The sequence below is a fragment of the Buceros rhinoceros genome, unplaced genomic scaffold (assembly GCF_000710305.1).
Source record: "Buceros rhinoceros silvestris isolate BGI_N320 unplaced genomic scaffold, ASM71030v1 scaffold11773, whole genome shotgun sequence".
NCBI classification, from domain to species: Eukaryota; Metazoa; Chordata; class Aves; order Bucerotiformes; family Bucerotidae; genus Buceros; species Buceros rhinoceros.
Window position 1 is genome coordinate 44,063 of NW_010405522.1, and position 8,998 is coordinate 53,060.

At 39.1% G+C, this 8,998-nt stretch overlaps 1 protein-coding gene across 1 annotated transcript in view; it reads right to left on the minus strand.

Moving 5' to 3' along the window:
- The window catches only part of TSPAN3 (tetraspanin 3), a 17,540-nt gene extending 14,609 nt beyond the window's left edge, over nt 1–2,931 (minus strand). Inside the window, exon 1 of the mRNA XM_010133773.1 lies at nt 2,902–2,931. Within this exon, the coding sequence (XP_010132075.1) occupies nt 2,902–2,931 (30 nt within the window). The remainder of the gene's footprint in view (nt 1–2,901) is intronic.
- Between the last annotated feature and the right edge of the window lie 6,067 nt (nt 2,932–8,998).

Below are 8,998 nucleotides of genomic sequence, written 5' to 3' on the forward strand. Positions count from 1 at the left end.
CAAGAAGCATACGCATCTTAAGAAACTTTGCTCTTCCAGTATCATGCCGACGAGTCTGACAAGTACAAAGATTAAGTATTGCCTCAGAAACTATGAAAAGGCACAGTCTGTGCTCGTTAAAAAAATTAGTATTTTGTAATGGCTACTGGAAAGGCAGATTTTTCTTTAGACTTCTCAGATTAAAGCAGCTGGATCTGAAGACTTCACTAAATCCTTTCCACACATGGTACTGTAATGACTAATCAGCCATGACAGCATTTGGCTGAAGATTTTGCTTCTAAAAAATACTATGGAACTGGTGTTTCTGTAGAATAAATGACAGAATTTTGGGAAAAAGCAGTGTGCATTTGTGTCTACAAACCTTGCACTACAATCCAGAAGAAGTTAAAGACATTGTCTCTACTTGATTAAGTGATCATACCCTTAAAAATTACTGCACTCTCTTCCTCTGAATCTCTTCCGGGGGAAAAAAAAGGTCTTGAAAGCAAAAGTGCATGCTGGAACTTTCACAAATACTCAGAGCTATGAAGATTAATACTCCTTTCCTGTCTATCACAGTTTAACACTATTTTTGAAGAGGTACAATATCTAGTCTATCACAGAACAATGAAAACAGCAGCACTACCCACTTAGTTTATGGAAAAACAAGTTTCAAATGACTTCTCTTTTCCCTTCACATCACAACCAGAGGACACTTAATGTTTTCTTCAGCCTGCTCTAAGGACAGAAGAGGGAAGGTCTCTAAACCAGCATTTTAACTGGAAAGTGCTTTTGCAGCAATCCTTTTTGCTCATCCTCTGATGATTTTCCCTTACCACCTTTTGGTTTGCATCACTGAATAGTCTTAGGAGCATGTAACAGGACTCACTTTGGGTGGAAGCTAAACCAGAAACTGAGTGCATTTACTCTGCTAATTTCTAATAGGTGTTCAGCTGATGGGACGGGACCAGCCCAGCCCCAGGTCCTTCCTCTCTCCCCACAACTCATGTTCCAACATCAGGTCCTCAACACAACTGGGTTTTGTTCCACCTCCATAGTACTGTGTTGTATGTTAATGTAATAAACCAGAAACACTGCAGTTTTGCAAGTACACAAAATATGCGATCTACATTGATCAGCAATGCAACACTTAAAGGCACATTTATTACCTCTTGCAACTCAAGAATAGAGTTGAACATGTGCTTTTTTTAAAAAAAAAAGCCCAAATCCCAGAACAGTAGCATGTGTTTAAATAATTTGCTTCCCAAAAAGGGAATCACATAGAGAAACTGAAATCTGTTACCACAAGTAAAGACACAAGGATAATTAAAAAAAATCTAAATCTCCAGTGCTTATTATCCTGCAGAATAAACAGTAAACCTGCAGAACTCTGAATTCACTCAGGTCAAAGACATTTGGATAAAAAGCCACCACATTTACAATCAAGCATTTCCTATCATTACATGGAAGCCAAATATATGAACTGTGCACAGTTCAAATAAGTCTTTGATAAACAGAGCTGGAAGGAAGAATTCTTGAACTTAATCTGCTCCAGGGTCTGAATAGAGAGGGCAGCAGCTCCTGAATGGGTGCCAGGTCACATGCATGCTCTGGGGAGATGACTGGTTATTCAGCATTCACACATCCTTTCTGAGCTCTTTGCATCCAACTTGTAGTGCTGAACCTGAAGTGGCAGACTCTTATTTTAGCATTAATTAACCTTTAAAAAACCTGACAGAGTCGACAAAGACTGTTGCAAAAGATTTGAACAATTAGACATCCTTTTCATCTGAGGAAAATTTTAAACATAGACTTCTCATTGTTCAGTAAAAGCTTTGTATTACTGCTTTGGCGTGGGCCTCTGTGGAGTTATTAAAAGCCCAACAAGTATGCAAAGAACTGGAGGGAAAACTGCAAGATCTAATGACACAAGGATACGTGCAGTCATCAACATCACTCCAAGCATTATAGGAAAGCACATGGAAAATTCAGGGTTCTGAGAGAGTAAATTTCCTCCCATCTTTGGGCCCGTGTCATACAGCCTCTTCAGATCATGCCTGCTCCAAAGCCAGCTTTCACCTTTCCCAGGCACAAGGCTACACACCGTCTAGATACACGCTGAAATAGTTTCAGGTTTGTTGTTGCTGTTGGGGTTTTTTGCTTGTTTGTTTTTCTAAGCAGGTTGCAAACACACCAAAACCAGTTTTTCTGTTTTCAGTAACGCTCACACACTGCAGCAGTTCCAAAGTGGAAATTTTGGCTAGCTAACACGAGGACTGGTAAGATATTTAAAACTACTTGTGCTGTTGATCATTTATCAACCACAGACGCTGCAGCTCCATTTACAACCTGATGCTGCCTTACACTACTAATGTTGCTCCCTAACAGATCTGATGAAAACTGTCCAAAGATTTTGTATCTTCACAGAGCATTGTCCTTCGCATTACTTTGGCTGTTTACCCTACTACTGAATTTGCTTCACTTTGGGACCACAGCAGAAGTCCCAGTAAAGTGTTTTTGAATTTTTTTTAGCACTCTTTCAATTAACTAGGCCAAAGAATAGTATTTGTCCCTTTAGAAGCTCCATTTTATTCACTGTTTTACATATTGTTTCACATACTCTCTGAACATGAAAATGAAGGTAGCAGCAAAGTATTACGTTAGGAAAAAATACTTACACACCTGCTGTCAAGTTAGGTGAGATGACTATTTCACCTTTTTGGTAAGGACATCTACTTACAAACTCCTACTACTGCCAACTTTACCACTGCTGATCACTAAGTTTTGGTAGCAATATTCTAAACCAGATGATTGTTCTTTCTACTACTAGTGAACCGGGACTGTACAATACAGATAGACCATCCGCTTCATCTTTGATAAAAAAACCCAACCAACCAAACCTGCACACTAACAGTCCCTCACCTGTTCTGCCTGATCATGTCCCAGGTCCATCTTCCCAACCTGTGTATTGCTCTCTCCATGTAAAACTTCAGTGTTGTCTTTGTTCTCACTGCCTTCCTAGACTGATGCAAACATGTTTTAAAAAACAAAGTACACTTCACGAGATTTTTGAGAGTCTACAGTTATGTCAGTTTTATTCTTCATAACAGTTACTTTTCTCCATGCATATCAAAGCCTGAACACGTCCCACCCAAAACACGGACACTGGTATTAGGGTTTTCCATCCAGTTTTTTGACTTAGAACAGTATTTTAAGTGTGGGATTTTTTTCACACTAGTTCTCCACTATTTCTCTGCTGTATTTCTCTGACATTTTCAGTTCTCTCTAACACCAGAGTATTCATAGCCTGATTACTGTCAGTTTTTCTGATGTGCTTTAAGCTTTTCTTTTAGCTTTCTGTCTGTCAAAATCTAGTTCCTCGGTTTTAACTTCAAAGGCCCTATAGAACTTCTATGCTATTTATCTCTCTTGCATTCTTTTCAGCAGTTCGATAGTCCATATCTCCCTCTCCACTCCCACAAATACACAACCACACTCGACAGGTTTTCCTCTACTTGCTTAACCTGATGCCCATCCACCTTAGAACCCAATGGCTTCCTGACATTATTCCACTCTGTTCTCATCAATAACACTTTAACTGGAACACTGAGCTATACCTGTCTTACAAAATCCTTTGGGAGAAGAAAACTAGCAATTCCATTCGACTTGGTAACATAGAAATCTACTAGTCAAATTAAATTCTGTAACACTAAGCTTAAAAACCTCGAATTCAAACACTTTTGCAGCTAAAGCAAAAAGCTGAGCTAGGCTGCCTTTGCATTTAGCATTACATATTTTAAGGATCCCTAACTGCAAGAGGCAGTACGCCAGCAGGCTGAGTGGTTTTTCCCCGTGTAAACTAGAAGAGATGTTAACAATATAGCCATTCTTTTGCACCTATTTAGTCATCAGGGCTGTAACCTGACCTGGTGCTCTACTTTTCCAGATTCCTTGCCCTGCACGAGAACAATGATGATTACTCTATCCCATGGAGATTCACCAGGGAAAGCGGTATTTCAAATTTCACGTATTTCAAAGATATCGGATTTAGCTTTGCAAGTGGTTTTGCTTCTGTTAGGTATCAGCTCTACTTTTAAGCACAAGACCAGATGCAAAAAAAATCCTGAAAAATCTCAGGCAATGTCTTGAAACTCATCCAATAAAGAAGCATAAATGATACCACCATGTTACTTAAAAGCAAATGGGAGCCTTACCAAAAATTGGGGCAGGGCCCACACTTGCTACCCAAAAATTCACTTCCAAATATTGTAAGAAAAATCCGTGAGAGAGCATGACACTTCAAGTTTTACATTCTATTTTTTAATTAAAAAAATTTATTTAATGCACAGGATTCCAGACCCTCACAGAATCCTGCAAATACTCTTGGTTCACTACCACAGCAGCAGAAGCACAAAACATTCAACTTTCACATCCAGAAGTGACTGTTCTTCAAAATAAAAAAAGCTTCAGTTAGATAATCCCTGTTAGGTAGCCTCTGGGATCACCCGTCAATTACAGTCTTTGATCACCAAAATAGAAGCGAAACTTCTCAGGAAGTTTCTTCATTACCCCAGCTTTTAAAGTCCAGATCAGAAACAATTCTCAAGCTTCCAGAACAACAGCAAAATTACTTGGCTTACTCCTACATGCAAGAGCATGGGATCTCTACTTTTCTTTTTCTTTCTACTGATAAATCTCAATGAATTTTCCCGTTGTTGCATTTTTCTTTATCCCTTTCTACCAGAAATCCAACACATGCTACATACGCTTGGATAGCTACAGCTCCATCTAAGGATGGCACAGATAGTTCCTCTAAGGTAATGCCACAGAATTTCCAGTACTATGATTGCTGTACTGTGCTGAGCACGCCTAAGTCGTAAAGCGAACACAGAACCGCAGAAAGCATTCTCGCTGTACAGAACTGAAACCTTGAGATTTCTCTATACAGTCACACCAAACAGTGTTTTAGAATAGATTAGTCAAATTAACTCTAAAATTATTGATTTCAGGTCACTTAAATTATTGCAAGAGCAACTTAACATTAGTTCCTAACTACTGAGCTGAAAGTATTGCAGAAGCAGGTTTGTTCCTTTTCTCAAGGAGGAGGTCAGAGGAGTGAAGAAAAAAAACTCAAAGCAAGCACAGGGTATTAGGCACTGTTTTAGCAGAGCAGGCTGTCAGAGCACACATAATCTTCAGGAATATAAACCAGAGACCCTTTTCTGAAGCAAGACTAGAAGCATCTCTGATTATTTTACCCTTCTATATCCTAAACATAAGCCTCAAACCTTTTCCCTAGCATTTCTGTCTTCATCTCATTTCTCCAAACTGTGTTCAATGGAATTATGCAAGTAACCTGATGAAGCCTTAAGAGTTCACAAAATAAACACACCTGACAGTAGTCTTCAGATATTTGTTCCAAGTAAATCTATTTCTTCCTTTTTGATACCAATACAGGCTTGTACTTTAACAGCAGGTTTTTTTGCAAAACGTGCTATTCTCAAATACTTCATAATTATCTTTTATTTGTAATTGGTCACTACAGTTCAATGTTCTCTTATCATACCAGACATTCTCATCTTTCCCCATTGAAAAAACCCCCCAAAACCCAAAAAACAGATCACATCCTACACCTTCAGACAGATTGATCAGTGCTGGGATTTCCACTCTACCAAAAATATTTCTGAAGATATGTAGTGGAAATGTCATTATTTTATTTCTAAGACATATTGCCTTTCACATCACAATTACTTCCTATGCAGTGCCTTTCCTTATAGCAAAGGTCTTAGCATCATCGAAACAAAAATAAGTCACTACGACCAAACATATCTTGTGCAAACTGAAGACAAGATAAAGGTCAACTGAAGGACCACTCGCCTTTGCCATTTACAGTATCTACTTCAAAATGAATTTGTAACAACAAAACACTAAGAAACATACTAATCTGATCTGTAATCCTCTGTAATCCTTAATTCCTAAGAAGAGTGAGTTCTAACTGCCTCATCTTATCAAAGCATTAACCACTCTTTGCAAAATTATCCAAAATTCAAGTGTTTCATGCAAGCTCTGTATCACGCTACTGTTGATGACAACTACTCACAATGCTGTTTTCCTGCTGTACTTTGTTTTTAAGGCAGTATCTGTTACTGCAGTAGATGTACTCAACACTTGACACCCCTGCAAATACAATTCAACTGAACTGTCAAGGCACCACACCAAAAACTTGGAAAGGTGCATAAATCCCATGCAGCTTTCTACGGAATAAACTAGCACCTGTCCTGCTGTGAGAGGAAGATGGTGTCTGCAGCCCACTTTCTTTAAAAAAGAAAATTCATGTTGTAAATAACTTGTAGACTTGTACAGGTAATGTAAGAATTTAACAGGATGTGAAAAAGCTTTCTTTCACAAGACTCAGAGAAACAAGATGATTTTTTTATAGCATCAACTAGAAAATTTAATAAGTAGCACAAGACTTTTCAAAAGACGAACCTGTAGAATCACTGGCAAACTGTGTGGAGTTTGGGTTATTAAAGTCAGCAGTCAGAGATGATGAATGAGTGCGTATGGCTATGACCTGTCAGCAAGCCCGATCTGCCTTTTTCAGAAGGCTTAAAAGAAAGTTTTAAAACAGGTACATCCTAGACTACAGAGTGTAATATCTCTGCTTTTTCTTCAGCAGCAGAGGTGATAGTTTTCTGAACATCTCACATTCACAACACAGCTACCAAAGCTCTCTGAATATTCACATCTTCACAAAAATGAGACCCATGGTGGGGAGAAGCTCTAACTCACTTTGATCAGTTGCTCTTCCACAACTGTCAACAGCAAACTATGCAGAAGCAACTTGCTATTACTACAGATGACCATGAAGATGATAATGATCGCAATACGCAAGACTTACGTATGACACCCTATAGAGACACTTAAATTTCTAAAAGCAATTAAAGATTTCCGTTTCTTGACCAACTAATATCTACTGTCAATTCTCAGTGGAAATCTGGATGATCTAATTATCAAAATTAGAACTTCATATGAATGACGAGCAGATTTCTGTAACAGCACAGAAGCAACTACACTGTCAGCTGGACGGGCACCAAATGTGAACATATGCAGCCAGCTCAGCCAGCAAATGAAGCATGCTGGATCAGGAGGTGGAATTCTCCTTTCCTCTTTTGCCATTTAACAACCGAGATGTACTACTTTTGAGGAAAGCCTGTAGATTTCCTGCCTTCAGGCTACAGCTTACCAAAGAGAGGAAAAGCATTGATTTTTGTAATCCTGACTTTTAGAAAGCTGCTCATTCAACATGCAGCTGAGGAGCCAAAAGGTTGTTCCAGCACTAGCAACCCAGTCACCCACCTGCCAAAAAGCTATCAGCACAAGCTGACTTCTTAGGCCAGGGATGCTTTACAAAACATAAAATTGGTGATATTTTAATTTAACATGAAGTACATACTATCTAAATACAATCAGTCCATTTAAAATTAAGTAGTTTGTCTCAAAACCAGCCATTAAAAACTGTAAAATACTAGATTCAGCATTACATAAAATTGCACCCAAGCCTATTTAAGCTGAATAATTACATACTTCAAAGTGCAATTAAGTTACTAAATGCAATAACAAATAATAACTTTCAAAATACATAAAATATGAAAGCTATCACTAAGTTTTTGGAGCCGGGGAGAAATTGCATACAGAATTTGTATTCATTTATTCAAAACAAAGACTAATTTGTAACAGCAACTAAAGAAAAATCTAATTCAAGGCGCCGCCATCAAGAATGCAACTAACAACGAGGTGTCCGGTCAAAAACTTTACATATGAGTAGCAGCTATTAAAGAGCATCTCAATGCTACTTGCAACTATGCCTGTAACAAAAAGCCACACCCAGTAAGGCAGATTCCAAACAAACAGCGGTACTAAAAGGTTGATGTAACTACCTCACACTTCCAAGATAAAGCATGGAGCCTGTACACGTCCCAGTCAGAAGCACCGACTCCTGATTTGCACCACTTAGAGTCAAGTATGTCTCGCATTTGCTGCTCCTCTCTCTCAACAACTGCTGGTGATACTGCACAGATAGGTATGCATTCTGCCTGACGACGATTCAGGTTTGTAAAAATTTAGACAAGGACATTTCTCCGTAACGCTCGTTAAATTTCATGTGGCTCTCAACACTAAATGACGTAGCTATAGATAGCTACATTTTTATGTTCTACTATCTTCTTACGCACTATCACTTTTTCAAAGCTGAAATCTTTGAACAGCTGGGACAACAGATCTTCTGTTCCTGAAGCTGGGATTAGGGGAAGAGAAATGCAGTAGCTAATTGCAGAAAATGAATTCTCAGCTAGAGAATATTCTTTAATTTTATTTATTTCATATGTTAGTCATGTCGTTCTGACAGGCCAGTTATTACAGTGACTACAATGCCAACCTATAGCCCGTACGTCCATCCTGAGAAAGGTCGTTTACGGCAACCTACGGTTCCACAAACGCAGGTAAGCCTTTGTCTTACTGTCTGCAGGACTGTAGTTCTGAGAGGTTTCAGTGATGCATAAATACTGCGGTTACTGTCAGAAGTGAAACATAAGACTTGCTTTTGGTCTATTAAATTGTACATGAATATATATCCTACTTTTGTGTTCAAAATACAAAGGAAGAAAACTTGCTGCTAAGTCTTTAGGACAGATATCCGTTAAGCAAAAGGCAAAAATCCTAGACGGCCATAACAGCTCTACAACGATTAAACTGGCAGAGACCTGAAAATCTCAATAACGCAACTGAAGCTGCAGTCAATTACACAAGCGCCTCTGCCTCAAGGTCTCTAATACTCCTTAAACCTTTACTGCCAGGCTGCAGAGGCAACAGATTCCGCTTCATCCACCTCCGAACTCTGGGGGGTGGACTGCTGGGGAAGGGAACGCGCCCACCGCGACTAAACGGGCCCCAAGAGGGGCAGAAGACACCCGGTAAACAGAGAGCGCTAAAACACCAGCTGAACCGGCGAGGCGGCGCT